A 23,456-nucleotide genomic window follows, 5' to 3' on the forward strand; every position below is an offset into this window, starting at 1 on the left:
ATTTGGAGTTAGCTGCGATTGTTCACGCTCTAAAGATTTGGAGGCATTATCTTTATGGGGTGTCCTGTGAAGTTTACACTAATCATCGCAGTTTGCAGCATTTGTTCAAGCAGAGGGACCTAAATTTGAGGCAGCGCATATGGCTGGAGTTACTGAAAGATTATAATATTACTATCCTATATCATCCGGGCAAGGCAAATATGGTTGCAGACGCCTTGAGTAGAAAGGCGGAGAGTATGGGTAGTTTGGCTTTCATTTTAGCAGAGGAGAGGCTATTAGCTTTGGATATTCAGTCCTTGGCCAACAGACTTGTGCGGCTGGATATTTTAGAGCCCAGCCGAGTTCTTGCATGTGTTGTAGCTGAGTCTTCACTATTTGAGCAAATCAAGGCTCGCCAGTATGATGATCCACACTTAATGGTTCTTCGAGAAATGGTACTACGGGGTGGTGCCAAGGAAGTTACTATTGGCGCGGATGATGTTCTGCGACTCCAAGATCATCTATGTGTTCCTAATGTGGATGGACTGAGGAAGAAGATCCTAGAGGAAGCACATAGTTCTCGGTATTCTATTCATTCAGGTGCTACGAAGATGTATCGTGACCTGAGGCAGCATTATTGGTGGCGACGAATGAAAAAAGACATTGTTGAGCATGTAGCTAGGTGTCTAAATTGCCAGCAAGTTAAATATGAGCACCAGAGGCCAGGTGGCCTACTTCAGCAGATGACTATACTAGAGTGGAAATGGGAACGCATCACTATGGACTTTGTAGTTGGGTTACCGCGGACCTTGCAGAAGTTTGATGCAGTTTGGGTCATTGTTGACAGGTTGACCAAGTTGGCACACTTTATTCCTGTTGTGACTACATATACTTCAGAGAGGTTGGCCCAGATTTATATTTAGGATATAGTTCGGTTGCACAGTGTGCCAATTTCCATCATATCAGATAGAGGCCCTCAGTTTACTTCACATTTCTGAAGAGCAGTACAGAGTGAATTGGGGACTCGTATATAGCTCAACACAGCTTTTCATCCGCAGACCAACGGGCAGTCATAGCGGACAATTCAGATTTTGGAGGATATGCTCAGGGCATGTGTGATTGACTTTGGAGATCAGTGGGATCGTTTCTTGCCTTTGGCCGAGTTTGCTTATAATAACAGTTACCAATCTAGCATCGAGATGGCTCCATTTGAGGCTTTGTATGGTCGGCGATGTCGTTCGCCAATCGGATGGTTTGAGCCCGGTGAGTCTAAGTTATATGGTACTGATTTGGTGAAGGATGCCTTAGAAAAGGTAAAGTTGATTCAGGAGCGGCTTCGTGCAGCGCAGTCCAGACAAAAGAGTTATGCAGATCAGAAAGCGTGTGATTTATCCTTTATGATGGGTGAAAAAGTTCTCTTGAAGGTTTCGCCGATGAAGGGAATCATGAAATTCGGGAAGAAGGTCAAGTTGAGCCCAAGGTTTATAGGCCCATTTGAGGTGTTGAAATGAGTTGAGGAGGTTGCTTATGAGCTTGCATTGCCACCTAGTCTATCGGGAGTTTATCCGGTTTTCCATGTATCTATGCTCCGGAAGTATCATGCCGACCTATCACATGTGTTTGACTTCAGCACAGTTCAACTAAATAATAGCTTGGGTTATGAAGAGGCGCCAGTTGCCATTGTTGATAAACAGGTTCGCCAGTTGATGTCCAAGAAGTTTTTGCACTAAAAGTCCAGTGGAGGGGCCAACCAGTCAAGGAAGCGATTTGGGAGGCCGAGGAAAACATGCGGAGCAGATATCCACACTTATTCAGCACTTCAGGTATAATTCTAAACTCGTTCGAGGACGAATATTTTTTTAAGAGGTGGAGAATGTAATGACCCATCCGGTAATTTTGAGTTTTAGAACCCCGTTCCCTAAAATAAAACTTCACGTATGTACTTTTAATGATTTATGACTTGCGGGAATGGTTGGTTCGGGATTTGGAAGTGTTTGGGTTGAAATCGAAACACTCAGTTTCTTAAGTTGGCTTTAAAAGGCCAAGTTTGACTTCGGTCAATATTTTGAGAAAACGAACCTGGAATAGAATTTTGACGATTCCACCAGCTCCGTATGGTAATTTTGGACTTAGGAGCGTGTTCGGAATTTTATTTGGAAGTCCATAGTTAAATTAGGCTTGAAATGGCTAAAATAGGAATTTAAGTTTGGAAGTTTGACCAGGGAGTTGACTTTTTGATATCGGAGTCGGAATCTACTTTCGAAAGTTTTCATAGCTCCAGTATGTCATTTATGACTTGTGTCCAAAATTTGAGGTCAATCGGACTTGATTTGGTTGGTTTCAACATTGAATGTAGAAGTTGGAAATTTTAAGTTTCATTAAGCTTGAATTGAAGTATAATTCATGGTTTTAGCGTCGTTTTATATGATTTGAGGTATCAATTAAGTTCGTATGATGTTTTAGAACTTGTTGGTATATTTGGTTGAGGTCCCGAGGGTCTCGGGTGAGTTTCAGATGGTTAACTATTCAAAAGTTGGACTTAAAAAGCTGCTGCAATTTTCTCTTCTGCTGGATATTCCGGGCTGTGATCGAGCCCATATATCGAGCCCAGGCTCGAGGGCCATGATCGAGGCCACGATCGAGGCCAGGCTCGATGGCCATGATCGAAGGCCCAGCTCGAGGGGCCATGATCGAAGGCACAGCTCGAGGGGCCATGATCGAAGGCAAGGCTCGAGGGCCAGGATCGAGACCCAAGATCGAGGGTCACAATCGAAGGCCCAGCCTCGATGCCATGATCGATGCCATGACCGAGGCCCAGGCTCGATGCCATAACCGAGGCCTAGCTCGAAGGCCATGATCAAGGTCCAGTTCCGAAGGTTGCTTGGGTAGATTTATAAAAAAGGGCATTCGTCCCATTTACCATTTTTGACGAACTTGAGCTTGAGCAGAGGCGATTTTGATATATTTTCAAGGATAAACATTGGTGGTAAGTGATTCTAACTCGGATTTGGTCAATATATACAAATATATCATTGTTTTCACCATTTAATTAATGTTTTGAGATTTGAAATTTGGAATTTTTTTAGAAATCTCAGAGAAATGAATTTTTGAGATTTCGGTATCGATTCGAAGTCGGATTCCGAGGCGTGGGCCCCACAGATGAATTTTTAATAAATTTCGGGATTTTTATTGAAAATATAGTATTTTCTTATAGAATTGATTCCTATAAATTTTAGTGATTGTATCGAATTATTTTTGGTTAGATTCGAGCCAATCAAAGTTGGATAATCGAGGAAAGGACCTTCTAGTGGATTAAATTGGAGCAAATTGAGGTAAGTCTCTTGTCTAATCTTGTGAGGGGGAAATTACCCTCATAGGTGATTAAATTAAATAATTGTTGCTAATTGTGGGGGCTACGTATGCACGAGGTGACGAAAGTTTGTGCGTAGCTACTATTAATGCTAAAGTCTGGGTAGTTTAGGACTCAAAAGCATCTGTGAATTGTTAGGGAAGATATTAAAGGATGGAAATCTCATATGCTTAATATTTTGTTTAAATTAATTAATTGTTAAGAGAAATTGTTCTTCCTCCCAAATTTATCTTATAATAAATATACTCTCTTTCCGGAGGTACATAAGAAAATGTCCTCCTTTCTTGTGGAGCGGGCCGAACGCCTCGGCAGGATAGATGCATCTATGGATCATGCCGCACGTCCCTCGGCAGTGTACACGACACTCTGGATCGGGCCGTACGACCTCGGCAGAAATCGTGCTTAATAATAATAATAATTACACGATACTTGGACAGTTTATTGCAGCTTGTAAAGCTGTTGGTAAATTGAAAATTTATTGAAATTGAATTGCAGCTTGTAAAGCTATTTGATAAATTGGAAATTTTATTGAAATTGAAGGATTTAATTAATAGATTGGAAATTGTTGCATTTGAAGGATTTTTATTATTTCTGCTAATTGAATAAATTATTGTTAACTCTGTTAATCATGTTGATTTGAAGAATTATAATTTATTTTGTTTATTATTGTTGACCCTTAGTGAGTGTCAAAGTCGGCCATCTCGTCTCTACCACTTTCAGATTAGGCTTGATACTTACTGGGTACACGTTGTTTACGTACTCATGCTACACTTGCTGCACTTTTTGTGCAGGATCTGAGACAGATACTAGTGGAGGACCTATCATCGCACATCCTCGTTATCCATGGGCGTAGTGGTGAGCTGCCTTTCCGAGCCGTCCCGCAGCTACCAATGCCTCTTCTTGTATTTTTAATTCTGTCTATTTTCATTTCAGACAGTATTTGGAGTTTTGTATAATCTACTATATGCTCATACACTTGTGACACCAGGTCTTGGCATACACATTGGTAGAATTTGAAATTGTATTATTTTCTTGGATTTAAGTTAATCGGTATATTTTCTAATTTCTTTAATATTTCTAGTAAAATAATAAAATTTCTTAGAAAATTATTCTGAAAATAATTGATATATGTTTAATTTATTTGTTGGCTTGCCTAGCTGTAGTGTTGGGCGCCATCACGACCTATAGGTAAAATTGGGTCGTAACAAAGGTGTAATGACCCGACTTGTCATTTTAAGAATTTACATTTCGTTCAGTGGATTAAGGTCTCAAGCAACTTGCGAGGGTAGTCAAGTTTGGTTTTCGGATGATTCAGAATTTAATTGAAAGAACAATTATTGTTTTGGAAGCTTAAGTTAAAATAATTGATCGGATGATGAATTATGTGTAAACGATCCCGAAATGGATGATTCCAATAGTTCCGTATGGTAATTTTGGACTTAAGAGCGTGTCTGAAAATATTTTTGGAAGTCCGTAGTGAAAATTTGCTTGAAATGGCAAAAGTTAAATTTTTGGGAAGTTTGACCGGAGAGTTGACTTTTTTATATCGGAGTCAGAATCCGGTTTTGAAAATTTTTATATATCCGTTATGTCATTTATAACTTGTGTGCAAAATTTGAGGTCAGTCGGAATTGATTTGATAGGTTTCGGCATCGAATGTAGAAGTGGTCAATTAATAGGCATCGAATGATCCAAAGGTCCATTTTTAGTTCTAGAGATCGAAATTCGATTTCGAGACTTCCGTGATTTTGATAATAAATTATAGGACTGATCCGGAAAGTTTGGTCTAATTTCATCAAGTCGCGATTGGGTTTTTAGCGCGAAACATGAGTTAATTGTTTAACGAGCGAAATTAGTATCGCATTGAGCAAATGAGCTCTGAATTGAGTTTTGATTGCACGACTAGGTTCGTATTATTATTTGTGACTCATAGGAATAAGAATCGTCGAATTTCGAGTTCGTATGATGGAGTTAGAGCCTTTTTAGTGAAAAAATAACTGCTGGTGCAAGCAAGTTCTGGTGTGGACTTTTTAGTGACGAAAAATGGACTTTTAGTGACGGAAAATAGACTTTTAGTGACGGATGGGCAAAAACTTAAGGACCAAAAATGGTCATTTCCTTCATTTCGTTTTGAATTTTTGGAGCACGGTTCTTGGGCGATTTTGAGGATTTCTTCACGACTTCAACTTGGGTAAGTGTCCTATATCCAAAAGTGATTATATTTCATAAATTCATAGTTATATTCATCATTTGTATTGTGTAAAATATCATAGAGGAGTGTAAAATATTGTATTGTTGGTGCTGGAGGATGAATCCAAAATCAATTTGGATAGGAGTATTTCACCTTCAGCTTTTTCCTTTTTGCTTGGTATGTGCAATTTAAATCGGAAAAGAATTCCAGCGTTATGTGATTTACAATTATATTCTTAAATTAAACATATATTTAATATTATAAAAGTCAATCAATGTTTCGATGATATTTTAGTCGTTCGACATTTAGCCTAAAGTATTCGTGTTTTTATAATAATATAGATATAGGTTATTCTCTATGTTCTTGCGACACACGAATATCTTTAGTGGCGGTGCAAGGTTAAAGAATGAGGACTAAAGTAAATCTCCTTCGTTTGAAAATTATATTTACAAATAGAGCAAAACTACCTTATCACTCCGTATAATAGCCACTCTTATCACTCCGCTCAGACAATATCCCAACATACATAACCACGGTGAAATGTCGTCATTATACCCACATAATATCAACAGTGAAATGCCACCCTTATATCCTCATAATAATAACTCAAATCACACAATAATTTATACGGAATATTATCATGACAACACAACACAATCAATTCCTATCACAATTTGCCCAACAACCACAACCAATTCCAATGATATAGTAAAAATCAATAAATTTCTCAAAAATAGCCCAAGACTCCACACAATGTGTATAAAACCTCAAAACAAGAACAAGGAAGAAAAATTAACTCAGCGTGACACAGCACCTTATTTAGTCCAAATATTTGAAAAATATATTAGTACCTCAATTTAAACTTATTTAATAAATTATTTGCATGCGGAAAAATCTATAATATAATTATTTTCAGGAAATATCAAATCAACAAACACACGAAATTCTCATAAAATTCCAAGTCGCAATCACACCAAATTATCACATAAATACAAACTAAACAAACAAAGAATGAGGCATGACAAATCAAGGATTTACTAAATTTCCATAATTTTTTAATTTAATACATAAGGGTGTCTACAAATTTTTAATCGATATAGTTTGCATTAAACCAAGTATGTACTCATCACCTCGCGTACATGGTTTTTCAATCACACAATTTTCACATAAGACTCAATGCCTAGGGGAAATTCCTCCATACAAGGTTAGGCAAGACACTTACCTTTTTGAAGTTAGGATAATATTCCAAAATTGCCTTCTTGCTTGAATTGACCTCCGGACAACTCAAATCTATCCAAATTAATTTAATTCAGTCAATACTAATTATAGAAATTAATTTCATATGAAAATACTAATTTTTCAACAAAATTCAAAATTTAACTCAAAAATCGACGTCTCGGAAACCGATAAAACTCACAAAATCCGACAACTCATTCAATTACGAGTCCACCCATACCAATTTTATCAAATTTCGATAACAACTCGACCTCCAAATCTAAAGTTTTCGTTCTTGAAAAGTTTTGCAAAAATCTTGATTTCTTCCATTTAAATCTGAAGGCAATAGGAGCGATAAGGGTGGCTATTGATATTGTCAGGGTGGAGGGATAAGGGAGGACATTATAGGAGTGATAAGGGTGGCTGTAGGAGAGATAAAAGTGGCTATTGTCAGGGATGATATGTGATGATGTGGAGTTATTGTGTTGGTAATTTTTATGTGATGATGTGGGGTTATTGCGTTGGTAATTTTCATGCGATGTTGTAATTTTCCTTGTGTTTATTTTTATATCTTGTACAACTTGTCTTGTTGTTTTGGTAAACTTGATAATAGTCTGATCTATGTTGAAATCGGGAGTCTGTGGCTATTGCCAGGCGGATTATGTTATATGGGATCGGGTTGCACGCCGCAACTGATATGATTAATGTTATATGGAATCGGGTTGCACGCTGCAACAGATATGAAATGTGGGCACGAGGTGCCGAAAAAAATATGATGATGATATTGGCACGTGAGTTGTCTGTGCGATTGTGATAGAGATATTGGCACGAGGTGCCATGAAAATATGAAAGTGGATTGAGACCCGTAATTTATGATTATGAAATGAGGTGTCACAGGGTGACTTTTATTTGATAGAATTATATTCGAAAGATATTTATTTTAAAGAATTATATTCGAAAGATATTTATTTGGAAGAATTATATTCGAAAGATATTTATTCGAAAGAATTATATTGGAAAGATATTTATTTGAAGGAAGTATATTCGAAATATATTTATTGGAAAGGATTATATTCTAAAGATTTTTATTTGAAAAACTTATAGGTGAAAGATGTATATTTTGAAGGACTTGATTATTGGTTGTACTTGTGTTCATTACCTGTTTGAGCAATATTTATGGAGTTCTTGCTGCCTTGCTGTTTACATCATTAGTTGATTATTATTGCTATCAATGCTATTTGTTTTTCTATTATTTTGTATACTATATTGCACAGGTTATTAGATTAGTGAGTGTCTTGATTGTACCTCGTCACTACTCCACCGAGGTTAGTCTTGATACTTACTGGGTACCGACTGTGGTGTACTCATACTATACTTCTGCACATTTTTGTGAAGAGCCAGGTATTTGAGATATCGGACTCGGACAGAGTTAGAGTGGGAACACAAGAATTTCAAGGTAGAGTTGCTTGGTCACCGCAGTCCCTTGGAGTCTTTCTATTTTATTGTATTGTTAATCATTATTCAAACAGTATTGAGTATTCGATCCCTGAGATAATTTCATGTATTCAGTTAGAGTTCGTGACTCAGTATTACCAGTCTTGGGAGATTTTTTTATTTGTTTCTGCTTTTGGTTTCGACACTTGTATAAAATTATGTGTTTCAAAAACAAATGGCCTGAATTTTAATTATAATCGGCTTACCTAGTCTTAGAGACTAAGTGCCATCACGACGCCTGTGGTGGGATTTTGAGTCGTGACAGAAGGCCCTTAGTAAAATATCGTTCGCTTTTTTTACCCTCTAAAAATTAATTTTTGCACTAGACAAAATAGTCATTTAAATCATTTTCCTAATATTTAGGACTTCAAAATTAATTACTAGATTTTATGTATTAAATCCTTCCTTATTTAAGCTAGATATACAATCCTAATATTTAGTACTTTAAAATCAATTAAACTTTTACCTTATATCATCACTTAATAAAAACCTACCAACGTAACATACTTTTACCACGTTTTCTCCCATATCCTTTCATTAACAAGGGATACATTACCTATTATATATTTCCTTAATTCTATAGTACTAATTAAATACTAGTATCAATGGATTAATATTTTCCTAGAATAGAAGATTGTAAAACTAACGGGTTTTTTCTCATTTATTAATAAACAAAAACTGCCGTATAAATACCACGACCGAAACACCCACTCTGAGAATACCTTATTTGAGTCTAAGGCCGTTTCATTCACCTTCATGATACCAAAATATAAAATCCATAATGAAATACAAAAATACCACAAGTCTCGACACCATCCAACTTAAATCTCAGATTTTAGCCATAAACAAATCCGTCAAAAATTCTCAATTGTTACATATAAATCACGAATCCATTAGAACTTTCTCGAGAATCACCCCCTTTGTTCAAGTCCACATTACACCGCCCAAATGGGCCAAAAGACACGTGCCCCATTAGCACCACAACACTCAAAGAAGTAACTCTACTTTAACACCACATATCAACTTCATACTCCGTGCGCACTACGTCATTCACCAATAACAACTCACTCATCCCACGAATTTCATATACTCATACGTGCAATATAATCCTTAACCATGAATTTCCTTATTTGAGTCATCCTCGTTCTCAACTTCTGCAAGTCATAGCTAACCCACAAGTATACCTCAGAGCAAAATTAAAATTTAACACCTAACCATGAAATCAAATTGCCAATAGCAGACTCCCCCACTTGGCTCAAAGCCATAGATTAAAACATTCCATAACTCACAATACCAATACTCTCTTACTGCCATAATGCCACAGTCAGTCCAACGAAACTTCTTCCCAAGTTCATACAACGCCAACCATAAAAATACCTTAATCATCTGCTAAGCTCGTATTCATCCTCTTAACACACAAGTCAACTTTCTCAACCAGATTCAGATTCGAATCTCCACCCATACACCCCGTCGGCAAAAAAGAAACTCTTTACTCACATCATAAGGAATACTCCTACGTAGATTACTCCGCAGGGGATAATCCACCTACTTAGCCTCAATCTGGTATCTTATTATACCCTTTCGCATTCACAATTACTATGCAATCACTTAGTCTATCTGAGTCCAAACTCATTAACCAGACATGAGATTTTAGTTTTACCCCAAAATTTAACAATGTGAAAGATCCTTCAAAACATTCATACTGGAGACTGTACGCCACATCAATTCAAAAATCAAGCACCCAATGGGCTTTCCTTTACATTTCAAAGAAACACTTCTCGTCATATTCAAATCGTCTTAACACATCCCGCATTTACATCATACTCGTCACAAAGCCATTCCACCGCTCATTGAGCCACAACTTCCACTCATAGGGATATTACCGAACATATGAGTCCAAATGTATAGGTTACAACTGAAGCTACCGAGCCTAAGCTGTGGTATAAACCTGGCCTCAAGTCCTCCAGACTAGCCCATCACCAAAACACAGAATACACATCTTGAACCTCGTTCATAAAACCACAAGCCGGCGATGCACAGCTGATACCGAGCGCTCATGTGCGCATACGAATACATGGAAGGAATTCAAAGAGTTATGTCTCAATCTGAATCAATCTCGCACGATAAGGAAAGAAAGATGGGAAGTATATATCCTAAATGCCTTGTAGCCTCTCGAAGATAAGTATGGACGTCATCATACCGATCCGCAAGACTCTACTAGATACTTGCTCATGATTTGTAGAACCTATGAACCTAGTGCTCCGATACCACCTTGTCAGGACCCAAAATCCAACTAATCGTGATGGCACCTAACCCAACCCGCTAGGTAAATAACTTTCAACTATCCAATTCCAATAATAATTATTAAATAAATTTAAGTAAACAATTATCTTAACCTTATACATTCCCCAAGAACTGGTAGTACAAATCATGAGCTTCTAAGAATAGAGTATACAAAGCGGAAATAAAATAAATACATAGTCTATTTGAATAGAACATAAACAGAGCTTTTATAAATCTAAGACTACCATGAACAAGAGGCAGCTACAACAGGAACGCAAGTACATCTTCAAAACCGGCAACCATCGAACACAGCAACAACGGCATCCATTATATGCACGCAATATGCAGAAGTATAGTATCAGTACAACCGACCCCATGTACTGAGTAAGTAACAAACCTAGCCTTAGGTTGAAAGTAGTGACGAGCTTGTACCAAGGTCAGAGTCCAACTTCCATAACCAACAATAGTTCATAACAATATTAAACAAGTAATACCAGAAGTAACTCAAAGAATAAATGCTCAGCTAAATCATGACTTCAGAAAATAGTTCTGCCTTTCAAGTACATCAATGAAAACCCAAATCGTTTACCGAAGTTACCAAAAATATGAATAAGTTTGGAAACAATAATTTTTCCAAAATCCTTTCAATAATAAATAAAATATCTCATTTTCTTTCCAGATAACCAGTGTAAAACAAATGCATCACTATGCCCATCTGTCAACATGTGTGAGAAATCATGAATAATATGATACCGTACAGCATGAGGAAAACACATCTCTATGCATATATGTCATGTGTGCATGTCAATGCAATGTATCTCAGAGATTGTACTCATGTACTCACACTCTCAGAGTACTCAATCTCACTGTCTCGCATTCTCTCTCACCATGCTCAGCACACTCAATCACTCAGCGTTATACAATACCTGCTGCGGCGAGCAGCCCGATCCATGTTTATAGTCGACTGCACTCACTGGGGGTGTGTACAGACTCATGAGGGTCTCCTACAGCCCAAGCGCTATAAGCACGGACAACTCACGTGCTATAATATCATATCTGGATCATCACGAACAACTCACGTGCTGCACGGACAACTCACATGCTATAATAATATCTGGATCCGCACGGCCAAGTCACGTGCAATAGTATAATATATAGATCCGCACGGCCAACTCATGTGCTGCACGAAAAACTCACGTGCAATAGTATAATATATATAAAGCCAACATGGCCTGCTGCGGCGAACAATTCGATCCCAAAATATCTTCACACGCAGACCCTCGGCCTCCCTCAGTCATCAATCTCTCCAGTCTCTCTCTCATGGGCTCACAATGTCATGAGAATAGCCCAAAATGATGATATGATATATCAATAAATAATAGCAGAGACTGAGATATGATATGTAATGACATGAATATGACTGAGTAAAATTTTCAATTTAAAACAAATAATTTACAGCAATATGACCTCTGTGGGTCCCAATAATACTGGCACATAGCCTCAACATGATATTTAATATGCTTTTCAGCTCAATTTCTTTAACACATAAAACCGCATGAAAAATGCCAAGATTATTTAACTAAAAAATTCTACATAAACAATTATGTCACAATTTCTATAGTGCACGCCCATACGTCTGTCACCTAGCATGTGCGTCACCTCCCAACAATTCACATAATACATAATTTTTCGGATATGCTCCTAAGTCCAAAATCACCATACGGAGGTATTGGAATCAGTCGTTTACACATAAGTCGACACCCGATCACTATTTTAACTTAAGCTTTAAACCTTGGAACTAAGTGTTCTAATTCATTTCAAAACCTTACTGGACCCGAACCAATTGCCCCGGCAAGTCACACAACAACTGTAGAGCCCAATTTAAGCAGTAAATGGAAAAACGGGGTTGTAATACTCAAAATGACCGATCGGGTCGTTACAATAATACTTTCTAAGTAAAAATCCTTCCAAATAAATATTTTGAATATAATTCTTTCAATAAATCTTTTCAAATATAATTTTCTCAAATAAATATCTTTCAAATACATTCTTTCATATAATACTTTTTAAGTAAAAATCCTTTCAAATAAATCTTTTGAATATAATTCTTTCAATTAAAAAGTCACCATGTGACACCTCATTTCATAATCATAAAAATACGGGTCTCGGCCTTTTTTTCATATTTTTACGGCACCTCGTGCCCATAATTAAATCATCATATTTCCTCGGCACCTCGTGCCCTCATTTCATATCACAACTACACGGACAATTCACGTGCCAATTATTATTATCATTTCATCACAGCACCTCGTGCCCACATTTCATATCACAACTGCACGGACAATTCACATGCCAAATATCCTCATTATTTACTCACGGCACCTCGTGCCCACATTTCATTTTATAAACCACTTGGCAATAGCCACAAGCTCTTAATTTCAACATAAATCAGATTGTTATCAATTTACCAACAACAAGACAAATTGCACAAGATATAAAAGTAAACACAAAAAAATTACAACATCGCATGAAAATTATCAACACCACAACCCCACATCATCACATATCATCCCTGACAATAGCCACACTTATCGCTCCTATTGCCACTCTTATCACTCCTATAGCCACCCTTATCGCTCCGCCCAGACAATATCAATAGCCACTTTTATCGCTCCTATTGTCACCATTATCGCTCCTATAGCCACCCTTATCGCTCCGCCCAGACAATATTCCAACAAATATAACAATAATGAAATGCCACCCTTATACCCACATAATATCAATGGTGAAATGCCACCCTTATCTTCCCAAAATAAGAACTCACACAACACAATAATTTACACGGGAAATTAACATGACAATATAATAAAATCAATTCATATCACAATTTGCCCAATGGCCACAACCAAATTCCAAAGACATAACAAAATCAATTAATTTTACAACAAATAGCTCAAGGCTCCACACAATGTATATAATACCCAAAAATAATCAATAGAGATAGAAATTACTCAGCATAAAGCAAAACCTTCATTAATGCAAATTTAGATAATTATATTAACACTTATTCTTAAGCTCACTTAAATTAATTATTTGCATAAGAAAATTCATATTGGAATCAATTTCCAAGAAATATTAAACCAACAATACTCACGAAATTTCATAAATATTTCAAGTAACAATCACATCAAATTATCATATAAAAACAAATTCAACAATAAGGATTTAGGCATGGCAAAAAGATGATTTAATAATTTTTCACTTTACTACACAATAATGCCTAAGACTTTAATTCAATAAATTTTGCACGTATAAGTCCGAGTACGTACTCGTCTCCTCGCGTATACAGCTTTTCATATTTCACAAATGGCACATAAGACTCAATGCCTAAGGGGTAATTCCCCCACTCGAGTTTAAGCAAGACACTTATCTTTTTGAAGTTAGGCCGATATTCCAAAATAGCCTTCTTGCTTGAATTGACATCCAGATAGCTCAAATCTATCCAAATTAATTGTACAACTTCATTAAAATTCATCGAAAATAATTCCGGATAATAATACGTCGACTTAAAATTTTATTCCAAAAAGTCAACAAAAGTCAACGCGGGACTCGCCTTTCGGAACCCGACAAAATTTTCATGAAATCCGAACACCCATTCCGATACGAGTTCAACCATACCAATTTTATCGAATTCCAATAACAAATCGACCTCCAAATCTTAAATTTAAACCAAAAGGTTTTTCTAAATTTTTCAACCTAATTCACTAATTTAGTGATAAAAACAACAATAGATTCATGTGATTTCACCAAAATCAAGTTAGGAATTCTTACCCCAATGTTTTTCTTGAAAAACTCTCGAAAAATCGCTTCACCCGAGCTTCCTTGGTCCAAAAATGGAAGAATGACACGAATCTGGACTTTATTCTGCTGCCCAGGGTTTGTTCTTCGCGTTCGCGAGACTCCCCTTGCATTCGCGATGAACAAATTTTTCAAATGTCATTTTCAAACTCTTCTCAGATAGCCTCTAGTATAATGGTCATAATATTTTGTACAAAACTTCAAATGATGAATAGTTTGACTTTCTGAAAACTAGACTCCAAGGGCTATAATTTTCATTTGTTTCTTATCTTTCAATTCCTTATAAATTATGAGATATAAGTTTCCAAAATCAGCCCTGTACAACAGAGATTTCCAAACTCTTCCCGGATAGCCTATAGTTTATCCATCATAACTTTTTGTATGTAACTCTAAATACCAAATGGTTTACCTTTTTGAAAACTAGACACAAAGGGCTACAACTTTTATTTTTGAATCATCCCAAATTCCTTAGAGATTGCGAGATATGAGCCTCTAAAGTCAGACGACGAACAGCAAAATTTCCTTCTTCGCGAACGCGAAGAACAAAGTCCCAACTGCAAAATCCTTCTTCGCGAACGCGAGAGGCTCCTCACGAACGTGAAGAACAACACCAAAACCAGCAACCAACAACATCAAAACACCCAAACTTGGTCTAGAACCACCCCGAATCAAACCCGAGGCCCCCCTGGACCAGGTCCAATCGTACCAACCAGTCCCAATACATAACACGAACCTGATCGATGCCTCAAATCACATCAAACAACATCAAAGCCACGAATCATACCCCAACTCAAGCCTAATGAACTTTAAAATTTCAAATTCTATATCTTGTGCCGAAACACATCAAATCAATCTGGAATGACTTCAAATTTTGCACACAAGTCATAATTGACATAACGAAACTATTCCAATTTCCAGAATTGGATTCTGGACCCGATATCAAAAAGTCAACCCCCCCCCCCCCGGTCAAACTTCCCAAAAATTCATCTTTCTCCATATCAAGCCAAATTCCTCTACAGACCTCCAAATAATTTTTCGGACACGCTCCTAAGTCCATAATCACCATACGGAGCTATTGACATCATCAAAATTCCATTCCGGAGTCGTCTTCACACAGTTCCGCCTACGGTAAAAATTCTAAGACTTAAGCTTCCGTTTTGGGGACCAAGTGTCCCAAATCACTCCAAATCATCTGGTAACTGAATTCAACCACGCACGCAAGTCAATACACATAATAAGAAGCTGCTCATGGCCTTATGCCGCCAGACGAGGCTTAAATTCTTAAAATGACAAGTCGGATCGTTACAATATATATATATATATATATATATATATATATATATATATATATATGAAAATAACTAATATTGTAAGTCAACAATGTAAGTTAACTTGATTCCTATTTAATAAATTTAAATGATTATTGTGTAATTTTGACCTAATTTTTTATTTTTAGTTAATTAATTATTCGGGTCGTGGGATACGACTTGCATTTTAGGAGAATCTGGCACGGTGCATTTGATGACCCAAAATGTCATCTTTAAATTTAATAAGTAATTTTGTGGTTTAAGACCTCAAAAAGCACCATTTAATATTCTTCGACTTGCGTGCGTAGTCCGTAAAATTTTTTAGAAAGTTTTCATGTGAAAAATGGATTAAAATGTGAAATGGTGCTTTAAAACTCAACTGAGTTGACTTTGGTCAATATTTTTAGTAAACGGACCCAGATCAGTATTTTGATAGTTCCGGTAGCTCCGTATCGTGATTTGGGACTTGGGCGTATACCCAAAATTTAAATTAGAGGTTCCTAGCTAAAGTTATGACCATTTAACGGAACTAGCAATTTAAAGGCTAAAGACTTCCAAGTTTGACCACAGGGTTGACTTTATGATATCGGAGCCGGAATCCGATTCTGGAAATTTGAATAGCTCCGTTATGTTATTTAGGACTTGTTTGCCAAATTTGAAGTCATTCCGGATTCATTTAATATATTTTGGCATGAGATTTACAAATGGAAAAGTTTAAAACTCAAAGTTCGAATCGGGATGTGAATTGTAATTTCAGCGTTGTATGAAGTGATTTTTGACCCCGAGTAAATCCGTATTATGTTACGGGACTTGTTGGTATATTCATACGGGGTCCCAGGTACCCCGAGTGTGACTCGAATCGAAATCGGAACAAGAATTGGACTTAAGCAAAAATCTAAAATTTTGCCTTCTGTTGTAATCGCACCTGCGGATTTTTGACCGCAGGTGCGATCTCGCAAAAGCGAGCCTTCCATCGCAAAAATGGCCTGGGCATGTTGGGCAAAGGTCCGCAGGTACAGAAACTTGCACGCACCCGCGCGTCCGCAGAAGCGGACTTGGCAATCGCAGAAGCGGAAGGCAGCGCAGGTGCGCATTTTTCCTCCGCATGTGCGGGCCATCGCCTGGCAGCCCCATTTCGCAGATGCGAGCTCGCATGTGTGAGTCCAGGCACCGCAGGTGCAAAAATGCCTGGGCAGTATATATATCGAAGAGTCCGACATTTTTACTCATTTTGGTCATTTTGAGCTCGGTTAAGGCGAAATTTTGGGCGATTTTCACGGGAAATATTGGGGTAAGTATTCTTTATCCTATATTGATTATATTTCATGATTCCATACTCGTTTATATCATGAATCCATGAATTTATGGAAGAAAAATCAGTTTTTTTCTAAAATCTTCCAAAAATAAAAAATTTAGATTTGAAGGTCCATTTGACATCGGAATTGGATAATTTTTGTATGGTTGAACTCGTAGCGGAACGGGCGTTCGGATTTCGCGAGTTTTTCTGGAATTTGAGATGTGGGTCCCAGTATCGAATATTTTAATGAATTTCGAATTTTTATCCGAAAAATTAGTAAATTCATTTGGAATTAATTCCTATGATTAGTATTGAATATATCGAATTGTTTGTGAATAGATTTGAACCTTTTGGAGACAAATTTAAAAGGAAAATTTGTGGTTGAGTAATTGATTGGAATTTGCAAAGCGTGGTAAGTATCGTAGTTAACCTTGACTTTAGGAAATAGAACCCTTAAATTATTTGTTATGTGAATTGCATGTGAACGACGTGTAGGCGAGGTGACGATTGTCTATACGTCGTCAAGTTAATTGTTTGCCTGCTTACTTAAAAAATCATAAATTATTTTAAATCATGAATTAATTATTATAATAATTGTTTCTCTCTTATTCCTTGTCAAATATTAATTCTTGAATTCCTGCATTAATTGTTATATTCTATTTGAATCATGTACCTTAATTGTTATTTGACATTTAGCATATTAAATATTAAATTGCATATCTTCTCTCTGATTTCCATAATAATTTTCTATTTGCCTTTGTTTGTTTCATAATTAAATCATAATTATTGTATGCTTGTTGTCTTATAATTTTATATTAATTGTTGCATTTATTGGGGAAATTTCTTCTATAAGAATTGGTAAATGAACATGTTGGAGGAGCGGGTTGCACGCCGCAACAGAATTAATTATAATGAACATATTGGAGGATCGGGTTGCACGCCGCAACAGACTTATTAAAAAGTCCATATTGGAGGATCGGGTTGCACGCTGCCAGACTTGATTAAAATGAATATATTGTGAGAGCGGGTTGCACGCTGCAACAGAATTGAATGTGAATATAATGTGAGAGCGGGTTGCACGCTGCAAGGGAATTGATGGAAATGATAATTGGTTATGACTGCTGAGTTGGCTTCAATTATTATAAACGAGTTACCTGATTTATTTCTATTATTGTTGTTGTTACTAATATTGCGTATAGGTAATGTAAGTGACCCGCCTTAGCCTCGTCACTACTTCGTCGAGGTTAGGCTCAGCACTTACCAGTACATGGGGTCGGTTGTACTGATACTACACTCTGCACTTCTTGTACAAATTTTGGAGTTGATCCCAGCGGCGTACCATAGACTTGCTCGGATTTCAGCTACTCAGAGGAGACTTGAGGTATAACTGCACGGCGTTCGCAGTTCTCAAGTCCTCGTCTACTTTACTTTAGATGTATGTTTGTTTCCAGACAGCTTTATTTTATTCAGACTTTTATTTGTATTTATTCTAAAAATCCGTGTACTTGTGACACCAATTCTGGGATGGTATTTAGATATTGTTGTTTTCATGGATTATTTACTATATTTTAGACTTTACTTCCGCATTTGTTATTTGTTATTAACAAATTCAAAAATTATTTTAAAAATGGATAATATTATTCTAACATTGATTTATCTAGCAAGTGAAATATTAGGCGTTATCACGGTTTGAAGATGGGAATTTCGGATCATGACAGTGCAGCATCATTTTTTAATGATCCGAACAACATTGGGAGTATCAACGTTTTTGAAATCTAAGCCTATCTCCACCAGTATGTCCAAGATGTACTTCGTTTATGGGATAATAACACTTGTCTTGGATTGTATTGCCTCGATCCTTTAAAAACACTTCAATTTTTCTAGATATTTGGTCTGAAAATGACTGAACGAGTGTTTTTTGAGTAAAAAAAAGCCTTCCTGGTCATTGCTTATAATGACAATTTCATCCAAATAGACTACCAATAGATATCAATTATCATGACCATCCCTTCTCAAATCAATTATCATGATCATCATGTCTACAGTGGAAATATAAGCTTTCACTTCGAGACGGCGCGGATCTACGTAGGGGATTGGAGGTACTACCTCACTCGATCGCTCAGGTAAAATTGTATACATATACTAGTATTTTTCTCAAAATATTAAATATATATAACGAGTGACACCCCAAGTTCGAGTGCCACGGTTAAAGCACTAAAACTCCACATAAAATGGCAAGGATCCCGACTTTGTTGTGGTCCTAATTGTTTTGTTGTTATCTTTTTCCCTTCCATTTCTTTTCTTTATGCTTCTTCTTTTAATTTCTTCACCATTGTTATTTACTCTATTTGTACAATCTCCTTTTTATTATTTATTTAAATTGTATATTTTCTTTCTTTTTCTTTTTTTAGATCTTCAATTTATTTGAATGTGATTTTAATCATTTCCTCTTTTTATCCATCTAATATTATTTTATTAATTTTAAAAATTAGAGTGATGCATGAAATACATAATATTAATCGAGCTATATGTAGATTTAAGTGGTGTATTTCCTAATTTAAAATTTTATTTTTCTTTATATTTTGTAATCATATTAATCGAATTTGAACCTAGAGAATTAGACCAAATTGGACAGAACTTATTCGAGTTTGTGATCACATATTCATTTATGCATAAAATAATTTTAAATTGAATTGAATTGAATTAATTTAAAATGGACCGAACCGAACCGAATTAATCAAAAACGGATCGAACAGACTAAATGTATACCCAAGTTCAATCTCTTCACTATGGTCGGTTTGCATTAAAAGCAGTGGCACCGGAGGCATTCATAGAACTTTTGTAAGTGGTGTCAAAATTTATAGAAGAACGGGAATAATAACTTTAATTACTATACTTCTACACAAGAAATAGCTTTAGTCTATTAGTTTTGTTGAGTCTTAAGTCAGAAAAAATCCTGAATTAAATTCTAACCAATATCAAGCACATAACCAATATGCCAAGAGACAAATTACGTCAAGTGGTGTCATTTGTTCCTACTTATCCGCTTCCTCACAGTATTAATACATATATTTAGCAAAAACATTCGACGAAGCGGTATCGCATGATACTGCTTCGATAAATGTGCATCCCTGAGTGGCACCCGTAACCATCAAATCCTGGATCTGCCGCCTCTGCTTAGAGATATCCCGACTTGTTGGAGCACATAACTGAACCTTTCAAACCATGTTATCCGGAATTGTTTCAAACTCGTGACCGTCACAGACGCATACCAAGCTTGGCTGCCTAATATGAAAAACCTTGGTAGTTAATCTTCTTCCCCAATCTGCACGAACTCGTCTTTATACTAGACAAGCAGATAAAGATGTGGAATAACAATCTAGAGGAGTTAGTCTGATTTATAACCATATTGTTTCTACAAGAAAAGAGAGTGAAAGATTGGTCCCCACAAGGGAATTTTTCAGATGAACAACCATAAAACCCCAATTGTGGTGTCCCTTCTCTCTTACTCGCACTCACAGTGCTCACCCTGCATGTAAAGATATATTCGCTTTCACATCTTCTTGACCCAAAATGACATTTAATTTTAGAGGACATCCAAAAGACAATAATAGATCTCGTCTTTAATATTAATAAAGAAATATCGATGCTTATGATTCAGTAGTTGGCTGCAAACCTTACACTAAAGAAGAAAGGCCGCATTAAGAATACTTTGATTGCACTGCATATGCAGTACTTCTGAGTGATGTTATCATTTTTCTCCCCGTCAAGATATTAGGTTAGATCACTGGGGATTTCCTGATCAGAGGGTTATTTGCAGCTGAACTTTATTTTTAAGTTAATTGCTAGCTGTTTGAGACAATCATTTAATGCATCACAAAAAGTAATGTTACTCTCACTGTTAGAATGTAAATAATGCTCATCTACAAGTTGTGCTTGCAGCATCTAAGGTGGACCCATTGCACCTCGAGTATTTCTGCTTCTCGGTAGTATGACAAGAGTGAGTTGCTCTAGTGGTGAGCACCCTCCACTTCCAATCAAGAAGTTGTGAGTTCGAGTCACCCCAAGAGCAAAGTGGGGAGTTCTTGGAGGGAGGGAACAGAGTTTCTATCGGAAACAGTCTCTCTACCCAGGTTAGAGGTAAGTTGTTGTTTTTGTTGTTGGGTAGGATGATTGCATTGGCTTTAATGCATAAAATACAAATTGGCGTAGTGTTCGATCGTGTGTTCATTTTGCAATTGGCTGGAGAGGAAATTTCATTGGAAGACATTAGGGATGCAGATCCATACTTGTACAGTAGCTGCAAACAAGATACTGGAGATGGATCCTGAGACGGTGGATCAAGATATACTAGGCTTGACATTTGTTTGTGAAGTTGAAGAGTTAGGGTCCAGGAAAGTGGTCGAGCTTTGTCTCGACGGGAAAGATACTGTTGTGAACAGTAAGAATAGGAAGAAGTATGTTAATCTACTTATTCAACATTTGTTTGTCACATCAATTGCTCAGCAGGTAGCCCATTTTTCTCAAGGTTTTGCTGATATAACTACCTCAAGGCTCCAAATATCCTTTTTTCGGAGTTTAGATCTTAAAGATCTTAACTGGACGCTTGATGGGAATGGAAGTGCGGTTTCTGTGGAAGACTGGAAAGCACATACAGATTACAAAGGCTACAAAGAAAGTGATCCCCAAATATCCTGGTTCTGGAAGGTACATGAAGTCAGTATATTCTCGCAATATTTAGACTTTAAACTTTCACCCTTCTTTTCTTCATTATTTTTAAAAGCAGAAACTTTCTGACACTGAAAATTCATTTTATTCAAAGTTGCACTGGCAGCATTTGTTTTGGGGAGTTGGGAAAGTACATACTGATTTTTTTTATTTACCAGCTTTTCTACTGGTAGCAGATGTTTTTGCCTTAATAACGCTTGATAAAAACGACACGGTTGAAGCATGAACATCACGGAATGGATATGGATCCCAAATAAATTGATTATTGTAAGCTGGAATAAGTTGTTGTCACTCTGAATATTGTGAAGACAAACCTCAAGTGTTAGGACATCTATGATTCATACCAATAATGTTTGTTTTCTTTCATTGCGTGCAGATAGTTGGGCGTATGTCTGCTGAGCAGAGAAAGGTCCTCCTTTTCTTCTGGACTTCAATTAAGTATCTACCTCTAGAGGGTTTTGGTGGTTTGGCTTCTAGACTTTACATTTAAAGAAACCTCGAAGTCTTATGATCACTTACCTTCTGCACAAACATGCTTCTACCGCATACGCTTTCCTCCCTATCAATCCATGGCTGTAATGCAAGATCGACTCCAGGTAATCACCCAAGAGCATGTTGGTTGCAGCTTTGGTACCTGGTAACATCTACCAATTTTGGGATTGAACTTGCACATAATCAGCTTGTACATGAAGTAGGATATACTTACCTATTTAAAGTTTGATGTTTATGGTCTAGTTTTGTTTCCCCTCTCTACATTGCTGAAGCTCATACTTTCAACTCAATGACAAGTTAGAAGAACTAACTGAACTTTGCTTACTTCTTGCTGAATGCAAGCCCTTTCTTTTTCCTTATCAACTTTTATAGAATATAGAGGTATCGGATCTATTGATAAAGAAAGAAGTTCCAGTCCATCTTGTTTTCTCTATGCATTGTCAGTTTCATTTTTTTATTTTTTTTTCCCCATATTAGTTTGTGTTTACATGGTTGATTGTACTTTCCAGCCTCTCTTTTTTTCATCAATGGTATATGGAGGTATATTTTCCACGCGTGAGTAAGTCTCATTCTCACTTGAATTCAAGTACAAAAACACTAGAGTTGTAAATTTGTTGGTTGGCATCTGTATTACTTATTCCGTATCTGGATATCATTCTCTCCGTCATCTTCCTCTTCTCCAATCTGCATTTACTCGTCTTCTACCAGAGAAGCAGATAAAGATGTGGAATAACGATCTACAGGAGCTAATCTGATTTATGACCATATTTCAAGGTGTTTCTATTTGTACAGCATTTTGCTAAACCATTGTTATGTATGTATTTATGCAGCTAGCAGTGCTTCATACTTATTTAACTTTTCTATTGTACATATTGAACCTTTTCCTTTTTGATTAGGCATCTAATGTAATTCTTGTATTCCAGTCCAAAATTTCTGAGTATTGCAAACTTGCAAGTTTGCATCTATATTTTCACTTGTGCTGTGTCTGCATATCATTCTTCTATGTGATATCTCACCTCTTCAAAATGGCATTTTTTCCTGAAGTTCACTCAATCAGTTAAAGGCCAAACAAGTCAACTAGTCGGGATTGTCCCGCACTCGTCGTTTACAAAAATCCACACTAATTTAAACATGGTTAACTAATAAACTAAAGTAAAATGTCATTAATTAACTATGGACCAGTGATAACAGTGTATATAAAGACGTGTCAAGTATTCATTGAGTTGGTATAAAGAACAGATA

At 36.6% G+C, this 23,456-nt stretch overlaps 1 protein-coding gene across 2 annotated transcripts in view; it reads left to right on the forward strand.

Moving 5' to 3' along the window:
• The window catches only part of LOC104097539 (E3 ubiquitin-protein ligase UPL5-like), a 34,992-nt gene extending 12,126 nt beyond the window's left edge, over positions 1–22,866 (forward strand). Inside the window, exons 3-4 of one of the 2 annotated variants that reach the window (XM_070191928.1) lie at positions 20,925–21,701; positions 22,099–22,866. In XM_070191928.1, the coding sequence (XP_070048029.1) occupies positions 21,270–21,701; positions 22,099–22,212 (546 nt within the window). In that variant the 5' untranslated portion in view covers positions 20,925–21,269 and the 3' untranslated portion in view covers positions 22,213–22,866. The remainder of the gene's footprint in view (positions 1–20,924; positions 21,702–22,098) is intronic. The other variant, XM_070191927.1, reaches the window with a different exon arrangement.
• The last annotated feature ends 590 nt before the right edge of the window (positions 22,867–23,456 follow it).

This window comes from Nicotiana tomentosiformis, chromosome 12, assembly GCF_000390325.3.
Source record: "Nicotiana tomentosiformis chromosome 12, ASM39032v3, whole genome shotgun sequence".
Taxonomy (NCBI): domain Eukaryota; kingdom Viridiplantae; phylum Streptophyta; class Magnoliopsida; order Solanales; family Solanaceae; genus Nicotiana; species Nicotiana tomentosiformis.